This window comes from Sparus aurata, chromosome 18 (genome assembly GCF_900880675.1).
Source record: "Sparus aurata chromosome 18, fSpaAur1.1, whole genome shotgun sequence".
Lineage (NCBI taxonomy): Eukaryota > Metazoa > Chordata > Actinopteri > Spariformes > Sparidae > Sparus > Sparus aurata.
The window spans coordinates 20,322,913-20,341,178 of record NC_044204.1 but is presented as its reverse complement, the minus strand read 5'-3'; the positions used below and the strand labels follow the sequence as shown (position 1 = coordinate 20,341,178).

Sequence of the window (18,266 nt, the reverse complement as noted above, 5' to 3'; positions counted from 1 at the left end):
GTGAAATTGCTTCCCCCCTATTCACCAGTTTCCTTAAAAAGTGCCTCTCCGACAAGCTGAATGTGTGGGTGAGTTGTTGTTTATTTGTTTTAACGTTTGAGGTGTAGGAACTGAACATATTAGATTTATTATCATTATCTGTGGCATTGTCTTTTTTTTGTTATTTAGGCTGGGTTGAATCAGTTGATGTTTTTCACTGAGATAAGCTTTATTGTTCTCTTTTTAGAACATTACATGGAAGGCAAACATAAAGATGACATTTAATTTTTGCTCTTTATGTCAGGAAAAAATGTGACAAGCTCCATAACTGTATAGTTTTTTCAGTTTTTGTGGTTTAAGGCTTTTTAATCGTATGCACATACCCTGAAAATGGCAATTAATGGCAATTGTTTAACAACAACAGTGTGTGATATGTATTTTTATTTTGAAGCTGATGAATATTTCTTTATCTGTAAAACAATTATGTGATTCACTATGACCTCTCAACAGATCTGTGGGCTTGTCAGAAACAAAATAACACGATTTTTGGAGACAAAATTGAAGAACAATAAAACTAAATGTCACTTAAAAATAAGATTAATTCATTATCACTATTATTATTTATACATCATATGAATAATATCAGTGTATTGGTTATCCATCACATTGGTTTCTTGGTCATGGTTTAAAGTCTAGATTTAGGATTTTGAATAAAATGTGACTAGAGGAGTATGTTTTTAATCTGCAAGTGAAAATCGTGGCCGATTTGTTTGCATAGCAGTAGAGACAGGGATGTCCCTGGTTTAGGCCTCGAGAGGACGGCTCACAGTGACTGGTTGGCTAACAAAAGGACATTTTGTATTAAGCAGCACAGAGCTAATGACTATCAGCTGCTGATTTCTGCTGCAAGGAGATTTGAGACTGGACTGTCCTTGTGTCTCAGCCGGGTGTGGACACCGACTTTACTTGTGACACCATAGGCTTCAGTCTGGTGATCACCCCAATCACTCCGCCGTCTTCGTGAAACGAGGAAAATGCTTTATAATATTTGTGTACATTGTGTTAAAATGATGGGGGCCATTTCCTGTTTCCTCAGGGTTTTGTTTTTGTGCTGGCAGGCTCAGAGTCACCAGCCTGTTTATTGAGATGGAAACGTTGTGCACCTACAAACAAGGACAAGGTGTTTGGTGGCAGGCTCAGGACTGAGGAAAAAACAACATCTGTGCTTGAAGTGTATGCTTGCTTTTTTCCTGTAGCCGGCTGAGGACCCTCTGGGGAACACGTTCACATATTTGACCACTGTCCTGTACCGGATTTTTAAGAGGAGCGTGTGGTTCAGTTCATTTCCATTGAATCCAAAGTGGTTTAAGCTGCACATTCATGTATGAAAATGATTTTAAAATCAGTTTTATTGTTATTACAGCAACACACATGACACAGAATAAACATTACACCCACTATGTATAATTTACTCACTCATTCACTTATTCTCCTTCTTTACAGTGTGATTTATATCCATTCATTAGAAGTTTAGTTGAAGAGACAAATAAGTGGTGTGAAAACTATGGATGATACTATTTAAGTAGGATGATGATTTTCATGAAAGCTATTACTAAACTAGTTTCTCTCTTACAGTAATTTTAACATTAGCTGTACCTCAGTATTACCGGCATATCGTCACCACCATCAATATGTTTTTTTTTACGTATTACAGGAAGTAATTATGATGAATAGAGAAAGAAAAAACACAAAGGTGTGACTCTGATTCGTTTATCTTATCACAAATCACGTCAGTTATCGTGTAAAATAATTTGCAAACTGGATGTTTCCTGTGTTAACACAGCGTGTTTCCTGTGAAAGACCTCCGAGGTTGATGAACTGAAATCTAAAATAACTATTCAGGTTGTTTGTCTCAATTGTCTTAGCAGACAAGCAGTTGGGTGTTTTTTTTACTTTTTTGGTATTTTGGTAACGAATTACTTGGATACATTATAGAGCCTTATGATATGTAATACTTAATTGGGAATACTTAGCACCAGTTGAAGTCTTATTCTGTGCAGTAACAAGTTGAATGGCAAAGAAGTACTTTATGCTCCCAGTTAACTCCCTGTGGAATTAATCAAACTTCAGACTACCTGTTTGTTAATTCCCACAAGATGTCACTATTGCTCTAAATTACTCATGTTTGGGCCGCACAGGAGCCTCCAATAAAGTTCTTAAATTTGGTCAAATGTTTATAATACTGTAAGTGGCACTGGGCTGTTTTTTAAAAACACCTCTTCATCTGTGACTAAAAGATTTTTTTTATAAATGTTTTATTTGACCTCAGAAAAATGTCATTTAAACCTACTTGTGCTATTATTTAAAGTAACCAAATCCCTGGTGATATTCAGGTTAAACAATAAGAGCTAAACTGATTAGTTGATTCATCGATTCATCTAATTAGTTGTTTGTTTGAGTCAGTTTTTAAGAAAAAAAAATCAAAAGTATCACATATATTCATATCTAGTGTGTCCATGAGTATATGTATTACTTCTATGACAGTAAACTTAGTGGTATTAGATGTCTGACTGTCTATTGGGGAAAAACATTCACATCAATATGTCAACTTGAGCTTTAGGAAACTCTGGTGGGCTTTTTTAGGCGTTTTATAGAATTAATAGATTAATCAATAATTAAGATATTTTTTTGTTGCAGCCCTCATCACAATATGAACATTATATCTCTTGGCTCTCTCACGTATAATTTCATCTGAACCAATACTGTGGACTTGAAAAGCTCAATTTAACTTGATCTAGGCCTCACTGCCCTCCTAGTTCAGAGGAAATACAGTATGTGATGCAATCACAGAAACCCCCCACCAGCCCTTTCTCTAAAATTATCAATGAAGTAAAACGTCATTCAGAGAAAATGGCCGGGTTTGTCCTTGGACTGTGGAATATGTGTCAAGAGGTAAAAATAAGAATTAAAATGTGTGATTAAAAGTATTACGATTTTAAATAAATAAATGGCTCATTTTAATGAGCAGTTTTACTCACCTTAGTGTCACGTTAGCCTTTTTAAAAAAAAAAATATACATAAATAAAAGTCCATCATGCGAAGAAGGGTATTATGCCGGGTTAATCTCTGTCATGAAATAAGAATATGTGCAGCATTTAGCTCCACTGTTTACATTACGGCCAGCAGCTCCCGTTGGTGCCCCGCTGACAGAGAGCTGGCTCCTGATTGGCTGCCCGGCTGTCAATCACCGCTGTTTACATCAAACGTTGTGAGGTGGAATTTCCCAGGTTACAGCACAGACCAGTAGACCACTTCCGCAATAGATGTCTGGCAGAGAGACGAGAGGCCACTGCGAGCAGAAAGGTATTCAGACAAAAGACACCGCTTTGTTCTTTGATTTGTCGTTTAACTCTCCGTTACGACCGACTCGCTGCATCGATTAAAGTATCTTTAGTGAGTACAAAAGAGGAGCTAGCGGCTTCCTGTCCCGCACTGTCATCTAGTGTTAGCTAGCCGACAGCTAACGAGGATGTTGCTAGCAATTTGCATGACAACAGCGAAAACTAATATTAGCCTTCTTCAGCCAATCAAGGTAGCTATCATTAGCTAGACTGTGCTGTATTTGACTCTGATCTATTGGGTAGATGTTTGTCAGCAGGATTCACGTACCCTTTAGTATTTATTCCTCTGCTTTCGTCCTCTTTTTCCTTGGTTATGAACGTTGTAGTTGTCATATCTTGCCACCAGAAACGTTAGCACATTCTTGCCTTCACCCTAACAGGGTGGCATTATGGTGATATTGTTGGTGCTTTTGTCCTCTCAGAGCTGTCAGTGGGGTTTTTATTTTCTTCACCGGGCTTTACTGATAGTTTACACTCGCCCTGTCATAAATTACAGAGCGGGAAGGAGCGAAAAGGTTGCTGTAGTTGGGTAACTTACAGCAGATACAGTAGCATCTCCGAGTGGGTGGTATTTCATCAAGCAGTCAAGAAGTTACAGGACACCAGTTATATTTTTGATTGGTTGCAGTCTTGCTACAATATAAGTTGTGATTCAAGGGGGTTTGTAGTTTTTTCAAGTTATTTTTCCTTATACTATACAGCCAGTGCTTCTGAGCAACTGTTAGCTTCATTTGCATGATCAGTTGGGTGTCGACATTTGATGTTGGTACTTTAAACTGCATCTATAAGCACTATCTTTTTAACTAAATATTCAAATGTAACTGTTTGCAATGCAAAACTTCAAAAATGTTTCTTCAGCTACTTTTCATATTGCAAAGGGTGGAGGACCAATGTAGACATAAGTCCTCTATGATTAAAGGCTTTACTGTCGGCACGTTTTCAGTAAAGTCCTGCTAATCCACTGCAAAGATTCTGGTACTTTAAAACGTTCCGAATTATTTTGAAAATAACAGTTTGTGTCTGTTTTCCACAGTTTAGAGGACCATGTCTAGGAAGTGAGCGACGGCGATGGAAGGGAAAGGCCCGTACCGCATCTATGATCCAGGTGGGAGTGAGGTCAAGGCCCGGGATGAGGCCGGAGGGGGAAGCAGCTATCGACAGCTGCTGGAGGAGAACAGCATACTGAGGGAGCGGATGAAGGGACTTAAGAGCTTAGGTAGGTTCCTAAAAACAGAATGGTTACCTCAAGGCTGTTCTTCGGCATCACACATCTGTTTAGTGTCTTAACACCTGAGGAGAGTGTTTATCCAGATTGGCATGCATACAAGAATATTATTAAAATCTAAAATAGAAAGCTGTTTTGCATTTTGCAGCAGTACCCCAAAAAATACTTTCAATATTAACTTCATCACATGATGTCTTCCATAATTGAAGCTCCAGTCAAAGAAATACAAAGCGCAGGAGGGGAACAGTTGTGCAACAAATAACGTGGAATGTAGTAAATCCTGATGATCTTCACTGGTAGCTCTTTTAATAGTTGCATGCCAATGATGTAGACAGCCTGATAGCTCCTTTTGTGACTCACCAAAGGAGTGCTACTTAAACAGAATTTCTCGCTAAACTACTATCATAGCCTGTTGATGACTGCTTGTGCTAATAGATGCAGTCAAAGCAGTGTTGGACAGAGACAAGATCTCTTTGATACTTGCAGGTGATTTGCTGGAGGAGTCTCAGTCAGAGGCATCAAGGCTTCGGCAGCGAGTGGAGGAACTTGTGAGAGACAACGAGGCCCTCAAGTCCTCCAGCTTTGCAGCCAGTCTGTGTACGGGAGGGCCTGCTCAGACAGAGACACAAAGTAGGTCAAAGTATATTTTTTGTATATCTTTAAGTGTGGGAAACTTATGGCATGCTATTCTACTTTACTGCAATTTTTAATAACATTTATTGTCGGTACTGGTTATTTCAGGTAAACCCTGTTTACATCCCACTGCAGAGGAGAAGGAGGAGCAAACAAGCTGTTTAGGGAAGACCCTTCAGCCTGAGAAGCCCAATGTAAGGCATTTATACAGACAGAAACAACTTTGAGATGACTGTAGGATTGTACATACATTTAGCCGCTCTGCCCTGGAGGCTGTTTGCTTTAAACTTGGACTTTTGTTGATGTAAAAGCAGTATGGACACAGCATGCTCTATGGCACTACTTACTTTTTGTTTTTTACAGGAGGCCTTATCAGAGTTTGAGGTTGTGAATATGGATGGGAAGACAACAGATGCCTTGACTGTACGTACTTGACTTTTTGTTGAGATGAATCATTTTCCAACTATGACAGGAACTGAACTTATAGGTCCAAAGAAACTTCAAATTATTTTGTGGATTTAATTTATGCTAAAATCAACCTTTCCTCTTTATAGCCATTTCCTCAATATTAGAAACATATCCTCGGTGGGCTGACTCACAAACAAACTCAATACTGGTAGCTCCAGCCTGAGTCAGCCAGGGGAAAGTCCAGGATTATTACTGACTAGAATTACACCACTGATTCATACACACAGTACATCCTAGAGGATGTGTTAATAGGACACCAAGCCAGAATATTTCAGGAACTTATTGATGGACTAGCTTATCACATATTGTAAGATCTCTAGCCTACTTTGACACCGTTTCCACACCTGAACAGAATATTTTTGGCAAATTCGTTACCTCAACAATGGTAGCCTGCGCAGACTAAAATTAAATTCCAACAGGAGAAACTAGTTTAACTTAAGTCAGCTGCTGCTTTTCTTGGAAATAGCGGCCCGATGACTCCTACAGTCTCATGCTTGTTTAAATACGTATGTGACTGTCAGCTCGAACGCTGAGTCAGCTTGACAAGAAGGACTGATTCTTCACCTGTGTGGGTATCTCCAGGCTGGATCAGCGGTGGGAGTAATCCCTCTCCTGCCTCAGGAGAACATCGAGTTAGCAAGCCAGCTGAAGAGACTGGAGAGCTCCTTCAGCATATTCGCAGAGGAGTCCAACCCAAACCAGCTGTTGGCTCACCTCGGTCGAATGGCTGTGGAGTTTCACCATCTTTCCTCCAAGGTCCAAAAGAATGAGCAGAGGACCTCCCTCCTCCAGGTATGTGACAGTAAAAGATGCTATGACATGACAAATGTAATTTTGTTTTTAAATGTTATATATTAAATGCAAACCGTTCACATGCTGTTTTACATTAAATGCTGCAGTGAGTGATTTTTATTATATGCCAGATTTGTACCCATGATGTTTTTTTTTTTTTTTTTTTTTTTAAAGGCTACACTTTATAGTTAAATGAGGACAGAGTTCTTTGTTTGTTTTTTCTTGATACATGTAAGAAGTTATATTTTGTTTTGGTGTCGTACACAGTTGGCCATGTGGGCTGGGTACTTGTATATGCATGACATTCACATAAACAACCTCCACTGCAGGCACAACACAAGCTGTCCCTGTTTTTCCAACACATTATAATTTTAACTGTAATAACTTTGTTGCTTTTTTGTGAGCACATTTCTGAACAGTGTTATGAAGTGCTTTGGAAAAATAGCCTTTATTATATTACAAACACTCACTGGCCTTTTTATCAGGTACACCTGCACGGTCTTATACAATCCAAGACAACTGCTCTGCCAAAAAATGATGCCTGCAATGTTAAATTTTATATTAACAGTGTCACAGAGGTGTTAATTAAATGGCACACCTTTAGCATTAAGGTTAGTTAAAGGTAGGTATATCTAGAGCTGTATCTTATTATTTTTCTTTCCTATTTACATACATAAGCAGGTCAGAATATTAGTAACATCTCAGCATAATGTAGTCCAGTATACCTATAACATAAATTATTATTATAACATGTAGTTCCTTAATACTACGACATATAATTTATTGAACACTGAGTGTGGGTGTACATTTAAAGAGTAGGTTGTTTGTTCGTGGTCTGTATCAGTTGAAGTGTGTCACGTTATGACCTAATTTTGAAATACAATGTAAAGCAGTATTTGCAGTGACTTGGGTTCATATTTGCAGACAAGTTGTTGTTGTTGTTATTTTTTTCTTTTCAAAAGCTCTCTGATAAAGTTAGAAAAGTCCCAGTTGTAAGTTTGTGGATTTGAAGAAATATATTTCTTATTAATCTGCTCATACACATGCATGGTATTCAAACATAATTTTCACCATTGTGGTCAAGGCAATTTTCTACTGTCTTATGTATACAGACGTAAAAATGTTATTGTCATAATACTAAGAGGGGCTTAATGTTGTGATAATGTCTTTATTGGTTGCAGACTCTCTGTGAGCAGCTCAGACAGGAGAACAATGAGCTCAGAAAGAAAATGGAAGAGGACCATCATATCAGGAATCGAGACTTGGAACAGCTGAGGTAATGTGTTTTTTTTGACTGGTCTTTGTCTTGCTTCTGCTGAAGTAGAAACATTATTGTTGGTAAGGTCAAAAAGAACAGACTGTGCATCTGGAGCATATTCCTAAACAATGCAAACAATCTAACATCTCATTCACACTCCTCTCGTCTTTCTCTTTAAACTGTGGGACAGTTTTTGTTTCTCACGACCTTTTGAATGTCGAGTGAATCAGCCACCCATAAATATTTGATTACAGTTTTTACTTTGCTATGGATGTTGACCATACTTTCACTTTTGGACGGGGGGATTATTCCACTGCTTTCTGTTGGCGTCACTGCGCCCAGTGGGTATTGTAGGGTCTTCCCAAATGACATCCTGAAGCTGTACCAGAGCTTCAACAAAGCTCTGGGAAGGGAGATTGCTCACTATCATTTTCATTTTCTCGCTGATTTCAGACAGGAGAATCAGAAACTTAAGGAGCTGGTCACAGGAGGAGCTACAGCAGCAGGATCGTCTGCAGCGCCATCTGATACCGAAGCAACAGAGGCCAAAGAGGAGCCCGTGAAGGAGGAATCGGCCGCTGTCAGGCCGAAGATGGAGGCCACCACACCGCAGAAGGTAGTTAAATCACCTCTCAAATTTTTTTTATTTTTTTTTATTTTACAACCTTGCTTCATTTAAATAAATCTGTCCCATTTACACACTAAATCTGTTTATTTTGAACTTTTTCATTTTCAGAAATAGAAGAACTAAAACGTTTCACAAGAAATGTGTGACTTAAAACTTCCCTACTGGTAAACCCTCACAATGTGAGGTTAGAGTAATGGAAGAAAGTTGTGGATTTAGGAATGTTTTGTGTGCCCCACAGAGTGGAAAAGCTGCAGAGAAAACCCCGACCAAACCTTGTGATGTTGAGGTGTATGAAAAGAAGATCAAGCTTTTGGAGAAGCAGAGAAAGGATGTGAGTCTTTTTTGCTCTTACTGCTCATCCTCTTTTGCCATAGGGGAAAGTCTCTGTGTATTTTAGTTTCCTATATATATGTTCAAGTGTCATTTGTTTCACTTTCTGGCGCTGCTTACAGGTACTGGAGGTGAACAAGCAGTGGGACATTCAGTGGAACTCCATGAAGTCACAGTTTGAACAGAAGGTACAGTAATGACTTTACAGCTGTTGTGGAGGGTGTGGGAAGGCCCTGCTGTGTCTCCAGTGATGCAGAGCTGTCGAAGGAGAACTAAAACCTCATTCTCTATGAATTCCTTTTTATTTTTGTCATTTCAAAACTCACTTGTAAAAGGTTTAACACGAACCCACGAACGAAGGTTTTCGTTCTTGACAACACGTCAGTACAAACTTGCCCACCAAATGTTCTCGTTTCATTTTTATGTTTATTTTCACTTTGGCCTGAGTCCACATGCCAGGTTTTTTTAGATTTATATAAAAACCCTCATAAACTTTACAAGGATTGAAGTACATGATGTATTTTCGCTGCATTTTTCATAAAACTTCCCTTATTTGAGGTAAATAATGTGCTTAGAACAGACGATTTTTTATCTGTTGCCACCCTCAAAATTGACTTTTTAACTGTGTCCTCCACTGTTTATTCCATGAATTACTATTGCTACTGTTACCAGTAGTAACACATTTTGACAATAATAGTTGATTTTAGTTTCAAGTTCCCCAAACAAGGGTAAACTGGGCCTTACAATGTCTGAGCATTACTCAACTCTATAGTCATAAGACGCCAAATTAAACAACATTATCTTGTCAGCAGACTTTCAAATTAAGTAGCTGCAGCTTTGTGATACCAGTGATCACGTTTGGCATTATGTCAGTAGAATATTCTCAAAATATTTTACATTTTGAAGTAAGTAAAATGACAAATACAAAAAGATTTTGTGTCGGTGACAGCAGCTCCTTTTAAAAAGTCTTAAAATGCCATAAAAGTCAGTAAAAAGTTTTAAAGTTCCTTTTGGAAGGTCTTAATTGGAACTAACATTTTGCCTTATTTATTTTCTCCATCTTTTAAATTCTCTTTGTAAAAATTGAGTCAATGCGTTCCACTTTCTGATGCTGCACACGGAATACTGTTTTCCTTACATACTTATCTGTTGGCCAGATACATCCATACCTGTATGGACCACATACTGTACATACTGCAAACTCGCTTGCCTGCAATGTTTGAAAGGTGATTTGTCCTAAAATAGGTTTTAAATTTGGTTAATTATCTTGAAACAATCTTAAAAAACATCAAATTCAAGTGTCTGATACCTGTAGACAGCTGACTTAATTTGGAAATATCTATACAGAATACAGGTTTGCTGTGTGTGTGTGTGTGTGTGTGTGTGTGTGTGTGTGTGTGTGTGTGTGTGTGTGTGTGTGTGTGTGTGTGTGTGTGTGTGTGTGTGTGTGTGTGTGTGTGTGTGTGTGTGTGTGTGTGTGTGTGTGTGTGTGTGTGTGTGTGTGTGTGTCTTTTGATATGCTTGTCCAGTGGAAAAGGTGCAATCTTGCAATAGCTTCGCTATCTGAGAGCATACATACCACAAGGCCTGTCACACCTCAGTAAGAATTCCCCTCACCTCTTTGGTACCCGCTGACTTCCTGTGTGGTGCAGTCAGAGGGCAACAGAGACACACACATCTGTACACATTCGCACAATCTCACACACACACCTACGTTTCAGCACACCCACAGTCATGAACAAACCTACATTCACACTTTGTTGAGACAGGGACACCATGCAACCTTGGGTTTAAACCACAGAAGCCTAGATATATCCATTTGCGTCACTCAGTTCGTTCATATTTTAAACAAAACAGAAATGCGTGTGTTTGCAGATGTGTGCTTGTTGCTGTGGCTTTTAAAAAAAAAAAAAAAAAATAGTTTGATAACACAAACGTCTTATTTGTTTGTAAGGCTGCGATCCAATGCATGCATCTGCTGATGTTTGTCTTTACCAGAGAGGGGTTATCACTGAATCACAAGTTGTTTTTTTGGGTTTGTTTGTTTGATTTTTGCCTTACATCTGTGATAAAACTACATAATTCACATTGTCCTTCAGATCACAGACCTCAGACAACGGCTGGCTGAGTCCCAGAAAACTGTGCTTGAGCTGGAGGCAGAGAGAGAGCAGAGGCAGCGCGACTATGACAAGAAGCTGCTGCTGGCCAAGTCCAAGATTGAAAATGTACAGGTGAGAATGCAGGCTATTAAAACATGGACACAGAAAACAAATGTTTTAGGATACTTTGAAGAAAGATTCATGTGTTTATGTTTCAGGGGGAGAAGGAGTGTCTCAACTCTGAGACCGCTGAGCTGAAGCAGAAGATTCGCTACCTTCAGGATCAGCTGCTGCCCCTGAGCAAACAGAGGGAGTACCAGGAAAAGGAGATCCAACGCCTCAACAGGGTGAGTGAGGAGCAGAGGTTTGATACCTTAACTTTGTCTTACTTTTCTTTCTTACTTAAGGGTTTGTACGAAGTTTTAGTACAAAGTTTAAAACACTTGCTTAATTTTAACCGTTTTGTTTTCAAGGATAGTGATATGCTTAAATTTGAATATACTCCTCAAAAAATGTTTGATTTTCAACATAATCTGGTGTTTGATCAACACAGTCACTCATCTTCTCACACAGTCTCACAATTGATTCAAACAACTGGTAAAATGAAGTGTTAATATATCTTGATTAACGTGGATTAGTGCTGCCACAATCCATTTTTATAAATGACAATTAATCTATTTTTTTCTTGATTAAGTGATTACTTGTTTGGTCTATGAAATGTCAGCAAATGTTGAAAAATGCTGATCAGTGTTTCCCAAAGACTAGGATGAGGTCATCAGCGGTCTGGTTTCGCTGACTTGCCACTGTTTGTGTCAGTTGCCACCAACCTGCTGACGTTTGATGGGTACTGGAAGAATCTTAATGGCTTTAGGAAGTTGGGAGATGTGGTATAAAGAGCGTCAAGTCTGTTTCATAAAGTGAGGAAGTGATTGTGGTAGCATGGATCAACAACTGGTCCTTTACCTTGGAAACAAAGGTTCTTGACTCACTTGAAACTCAAATGTGGCTTCGAAAAACCACACTTACGTATTAGTAAACATCATTTCTGCTTTCGTATTTAAAGAATATGATTTTTTATTTCATTGTAGTTGTTTATTTATTCTCCATTTTACCTGTTTTGGTGTTATCTTTATTGTCTTTGATGCATATTAAATAGGCTAATCTAGTTTGAGGTGACTCTGTTGCTTAGATCCAAAATGAGGGTGCAAAACCTTTGAAAATTAGCTTTTTTGGACAAAAGATTCATGAGAAAATTACTAAAGGAGAATCAGTCACTATTTTAACCCAAACAGAGCATGATCTTTTCCTTAACCTATTGGTTGGCTGCTGATACATTCATACTACAACAGAAATCTGGAAAAAATAACGATAAAACCCAAATATAACAAATCAACTCAGTCTAAAGATAATAAATTAACATAAATGTAAAACATCATCACCTCTAAATGGGACACAAACTCCCATCTCATGCATGAAAGCCCTGCTTTCAACACATTCTATCATGCCTCGAATGCTGCCTTGATCTATAAGCTCTTTGCACTTCATCACCTGGCTTTTTGTTTGTGGCAATTTCATTTCAAAGTAACAATTTAAGATATGATGATAAAGGCTTTAAGAGTCTGCACATTTGTTTTAGGCACGTTGAAAGTGGGTAAAAAGTGCTTGAATTTCCTTCTTCAAAAACTGCATGAGCCCTGTTTTCTTACTTTTTTTTTTTTTTTTACTTCAGGCTCTAGAGGAAGCCTTAAACCTGCATACCCCTTCAGCCTCCCAACAACCACCTGCCCAGGGTAACTTTGCTGATGCTGCCAATAACCTGAAGAAGCAGGAACTGCTCACTCAAATCGCTGTACTAAAGGAACAGGTCAGACAACAGGAAAACATACACACAAGTACACACAGGTCTTCTGGAATTACACATCCTGTTCCTGATTTCCTGGTTTTTTATTTCAGGTGAAGATCTTTGAAGAAGACTTCAGAAAAGAGAGGAGTGACAGGGAGCGGATGAATGAGGAAAAGGAGGACTTGAGGCGACAAGTTGAGAGACTCCAGGGTCAGATTACTAATTTGACCAATCAGGTAAGCCATGTGTTTACAGTATATTCTCCAGTATGTAGTCTTAGCTTGATTGAATAACAATTCTAACTAAGCTGTTCTTTAATGTTTGCTTTTGTGTGTTTGTGGTTCAGCTTCATCAGGCACAGAATGAGTGTCAGAGAGAACGTACAGAGAGATGTAAACTGGAGAGACTGCAGATGCAGCATCACAAACAGGTACTGGCTGCAGCCGAGGTCTGAGCCCCGTAGTGTTGCAGACATTTGAAATGTTTGAAATGAAACATTGGCGTCAGACTGAATAGGTGACATGTTTGGTCATTTTGACCATGTGTATATATATTTAGGTTAGGAGCTGTGGTGAACCTTGCAGACTAGCGCCCCCTTGTGGCAGAGTGCAGCCCCATGTAGATGTTACTTAAACAGATTAAAACTGGACAAATCAATACTCCAGGACAAGAGCCTCACTCCAGTTAGGTTGATTATCAGTGCATTCGGGATCAACAGATGGAATATTTACACTCCTCTGTTGAAGGCAGCTGCAGCAGGGTTGAAGGTCAGCAGTGGCCCATGCCATGACAGGGCCGCTGCGCTCGCTGAGAATAGCAGCCATGCACTGATTGGGGATCACGTTTGTACTTGTGATCCCTCATAGGGGCAGCAGCAGGAAAGACGTACCTCAGACCCTACGTCAGGCTCAGTGAACGGCCCGCTGAGCCCTCCCTACTGTGGTCCCTTTGTGCAGGTGGGACCGCAGGGCCTTGAGGGCTGGCCCATACACTTCCCTCCCCGGATGCCCAATGCAGCAGGCGCCACGGCCGCAGCCGCCGCAGCACCGCCCCCTGTACGAGACTTCCAGCCTGTTACCCCGGTAAGGGTCCTCAAAGGCCCCTCTGTCTCTGTCTCTGGAGTGACTACGGTTCACTGAGCAAACGCGGCTTTCTTTCTCTTCCTTCTACTCCCCTTCTCTTTTGGGAGGAACAAGCTGATATAATTAGGTCTAACTGTAGCTCAACTAGCCAGGCTTACACTCAGTTACAACTGTAAGGTTATGTCAAAAACTTGTGGGCTGCAGGTTGTGATGAACAAGTGTGTTTGGTGACATGAGAAATAATGTTGGTGTGTCTTTGGACAGGGTTTTCCTTGGCAGTCGTCATTCCCACAGCCCAGAGGGTCCAGAGCGGTAGGAGAGAGTTCAAGACCACCACCAGAAAATGCAGGTATGACACAGCCAGCCCAGTGCAATGTTTTGTTGTAATTCACAGTTTGTTTACACTGCTTTGATTTCTCTAAGGATAAAGCTGGTGATAGTCTGTATTTGTCTTTATTGTGAACAAAATGGCAACAGAAGGCCAAAACCAACACTGCATTTGTAGTAGTTGTAATCACAAATCACAATGTACAAATGTACACTGAAATCTTTGAAAAGAGGTAAATAGGTTAAATAATTTCATAGCTGGATACTGTAGTTTTTAATCAACCTTATTCATTAGTTTCAGTTATGGATTATTATTTACAAGTCTGTATTTATGACATTGGGACTGAATTAAAATAAACTCTGTTCACAGTAATGAAGGATTGTAACCTGGTACAGTTCTGGTGCTGTTCAGTGACTACGTTTACTTAAATATTCAAATTTTGACCGTAATCCCGAAAAAACATAATATTCCTACTTAAGTCTTTACATGGCTAATAAAAATGAAAATTCCACAAACTTGCAGCCATGCTAAATGTCCACATTGCCATCCAAAAATCAGGGCCCGTATTCACAAAGAATCTTAAGGCTAAAAGTAGCTCCTAACAGGAGTTGTGGTTGAGTTGGTGAGGGACGCAATAATGTCCCCCAACCAACCGAAACAATCCAATAACGCCAGAGTTAAAATGTTTGGCAACACTCCGGTATTTGGCTACGGGGAAAATGCAGCTCTTCGCACGGGACTAGTATTATCTGGGGACCTCAAGTTATTTAGAAATTATCCCACCACGTCCGTGTTTCGCGCGGCGCATTCGCACAGGATAAGCGAAGTCTGTGTTTTAACTCGAATTTACTGACATTATCCCCCGGGTCGATCGCACCGGGGCCCTTGCTGGAGCAGCACAACGGTTAGATATGGTCGGATATTTTTAATATAATAACTGGTGAGCCCTTTTGAAAGATGGAAAAATGTTCCTTACCGCATGCTGCCAGGCATGTAATCCATCTAATCATCTCTCGAGATTTCGGTCTTCTGAATTTGCACCCAAAATGCTGTCAGAACTTTCATTTATAATTCCCAACGCAGCCTCCATAATTCTCGAGTTGGAAAGAGGCAGAAAAAAGGTGTGGAAAACACAAAAAACCTTAGGAAAAACAAAAAACCCCAAATCACAGAGATGCCGATTCGCATGGGACTAATATTATCAAATGACCTCTGTGTTTGGTGAAATATGGTAGGTAATTTGCGGTGGAATTTTTAATTTTAATTTTAATTTTACAAATTACGGACATGGCAGATAGGGCTTTTGTCCATCGGAAAAAGTTGCATTCCATCAATACACAAATTGTCTTTGACACATGTTACAATATACTGGACATTGTTGCGAAATGGCCCGGATCAACACCGGAATTTTAATGGAGAGTGGTTTGAAGCAGGTTTTCGAGTAAATGCCGCTTTTATTGGCAATTCACGTTTTTCATCGCAATCTTCTAATTTGTCATTTTTGTCCGAAGCGTTTTTGTTGGGGGGGGGGGGCACTTAATTCTCCTCATAAATACATTTCTTTATCCAATATCTTTTCATAGGCTTTATCATGGGCTTGTAGGCAACTTCCTCATTTTCACTTCATGCACTGCGTAGCCTAAATGACTTTTCAATGGGCTGCCTTGTCACTCAACAGCCAATCACCGTTGTCACCGCTTCTAAGTGTGTCCTTATAAAATGACGTCATCCATAGCAACAGAGAGTTACTTCTAGTTTAGGAGTTCACTGTTTTCATAACTAAAAGTAGGTCTCAGCGGCTTTGTGAATTACTTTTAAGAAACGACTCCTACATAAAAACTTTTAGTCCGATTTAGGAGTACTCCTAACGTTAAGATAAAAGTCTTTGTGAATACGGGCCCAGATCTTCAATGGAGCTCCAAGTCTTTCATAATGTTCACAAGTAGTTGTCTCTCCATTCAACCAGAAATTTATGGCAACGCACAAAACTGTGTTACAAACTGTGGTTAAAAACCCCAGCTGAGAGGCTTATTCTGAATTTGCTGTTTGGATGTCAAAAGAAAGGTCCTAAAACCAGAATAATATCAGCACGTCCCACATTCATTCAGAATAAGGTCTAATTCTGAACATCCAAACAGACTATGCTGTTTACATGGCTTGCATTGTATTATCATGAATAAAAATTGAATATTTGCGGCACAAAAGAATAGCTACATCAAGCTTTGGCTAAACAATACTTATGAGAAAGATCGAATCATTGTTGATTTTGGTCTTTTCATCAAGATCTGATGAAAAAACCATCTGAACATCCCGTCAACCCCAGAATTTATGTGTATTTTCTGACACCACGCAAGTGCTGAACATTTTCTGTATTTATTTTTTCTTTTTAAATGTGTGAAGCAGAAAGTTTGTGTCTGTGAAGATAATGCAGTCTCATTCCTGTGCCGGCCTTTAGATCAGCCAGCGGCAGCAGCAGCAGCAGCAGCAGCAGCAGGACCAGGAGGACCAGGATTTGGAAAAAGGGAGCGACAGAACATTGACCCTGGAAAGCACTAAAGCATCACCGTACCCACCTGATGGAGTCTGGGTAGTAGCATGAAATCAGTTTGTTTTTGAGTTGACAAGGTGTGATTTGATCTATAATTTTCCTACTGAACTGTAGATATCCTATTGTAATGTTGTTTATACTTGCGTTTTATAAGGCTATTTGTGAAACACTTCGCTATTCTGAATATACATGAAATATTATTTAGATTTTTTTATCAGGAGCTGAAGTCATTTGTTAAATAGGTTGGAATAATTAACATCGTTCCCTTTTTTTTTTTTTCCTCCAGAAAATATACCTATGTGATTGTCTCTCTGCAAATATGTAACAATTTGACACTTAGTTTGTTACTTGTAGAGTTACAGGAAGCCATTCCCCAATATGACTAAGACTACATATGCTCATTCCAACAATGAATGATTATATAGGTACATTGAATCATAGGATTTACAATGTGAATGTTAATTGATTTATGAAGACTTCTTCGGTGCCATCGATGTTATAGAACTGTCCCATATGTGTAACTGTTCAAAAGTGGTTGAAAATTTTGGGAAGTGAATTTTGATGGTATCATACCAAAAACATGATTGTGATTATTAATAATTTATTTATAACCTGCTGTTTTTGATAGTTGCATTGACTAAGTGTAAATCATTGTCTTTAGTAATGCTGTTCTTTCTATGTTGTTAGTGTAATCCCAATATATTGTAGCTATTGACATTGTATGTTTGTATCAGACACAATACACAATGCACAGTACATACACAGCCTTTTTTTCCCCATGATGATGGACCTAATCTCATTAAACACAACACTTCTACTTGACCACAATTGATTTGATGATTTGACCACTCATTCTGATATTCATACTCATCTTACTGCATCCTGTATTTGCCCACAGTTTAGCCCCCGACATACAGTATCTAGAAGTTACAGCACCAAAACCCGATGAATCTTCTGCATCTGGTTCACGTTCAAATTCTGCAATAGAAAGAGGAAGATTTTCATCAGTATTTGGGGGCTCTAGATCCAGTGTTACAGCAGTACAGCCGCTCCTCAGAGGGAGAAAATAAACCCTCTGAGGACGTCTGGCTTTGCTCTCTGTCCACTTAAACAACCAGCAATCCATGCCGTACCGACTGATCTGTGAGCTGCTGAACACAGGATCCACACCTCGAGATAGTGTTACCATTTTATAGACCGATCCAATCTCAAATCAAGCTACTGTATTAAATGAATACCCATTCAAATTTCCTTAGTATAGTATATATATCAGGTAATCAGATGAAGGGCTTCAAATTGAGTGCAGATGAATCTGAAAAAGGCTCCATTTTATCTAACAAGTTGTTACTGGGAACAAATTCCTGATGGGTGAGAGCTGAAATGAGAATTTGCACTTTGAAGGGTACGCTGTAATTACTGGCAGTTGTATTTTCTTGGTTTGTAGCCCTTTTTCCCCTTTTTTTGCTGTAGGCAAAAGCACATGTGAGACTTTTTGTAATTGACTGGCTTAATAAATCTATTCTAAATGTCTATTAGCATCTCACCCTGCTTATTCACATTTTGTCCACTTTTATTGCAGGATAGAAATGTCACAGTGCCACCAATATGCTACATCATGCTCACCTTTATATGACATGTTTCTCATAAAGAAA

At 39.2% G+C, this 18,266-nt stretch overlaps 1 protein-coding gene across 5 annotated transcripts; it reads left to right on the top strand.

Annotated features, from left to right (window-relative positions):
• The first annotated feature begins 49 nt into the window (after positions 1-49).
• On the top strand, positions 50-18,146 carry tnip1 (TNFAIP3 interacting protein 1). Of its 5 annotated transcripts, none has more exons than XM_030397184.1 (18): positions 50-68; positions 4,414-4,596; positions 5,092-5,235; positions 5,347-5,432; positions 5,602-5,661; positions 6,289-6,498; positions 7,680-7,774; positions 8,210-8,372; positions 8,623-8,715; positions 8,837-8,902; positions 10,814-10,945; positions 11,032-11,160; positions 12,543-12,677; positions 12,767-12,892; positions 13,003-13,086; positions 13,523-13,738; positions 14,003-14,087; positions 16,522-18,146. In XM_030397184.1, the coding sequence occupies exons 2-18, from the start codon at positions 4,449-4,451 to the stop codon at positions 16,620-16,622; spliced, it is 2,073 nt and encodes a 690-aa protein (XP_030253044.1). In that variant the 5' UTR covers positions 50-68; positions 4,414-4,448; the 3' UTR covers positions 16,623-18,146. The 5 variants fall into 5 exon arrangements, with proteins under 5 accessions (XP_030253044.1, XP_030253045.1, XP_030253041.1 ...); XM_030397185.1 differs by lacking the exon at positions 50-68 and adding an exon at positions 3,217-3,342 and having other exon boundaries at positions 13,613-13,738; XM_030397181.1 differs by lacking the exon at positions 50-68 and adding an exon at positions 3,217-3,342.
• Positions 18,147-18,266: the final 120 nt, after the last annotated feature.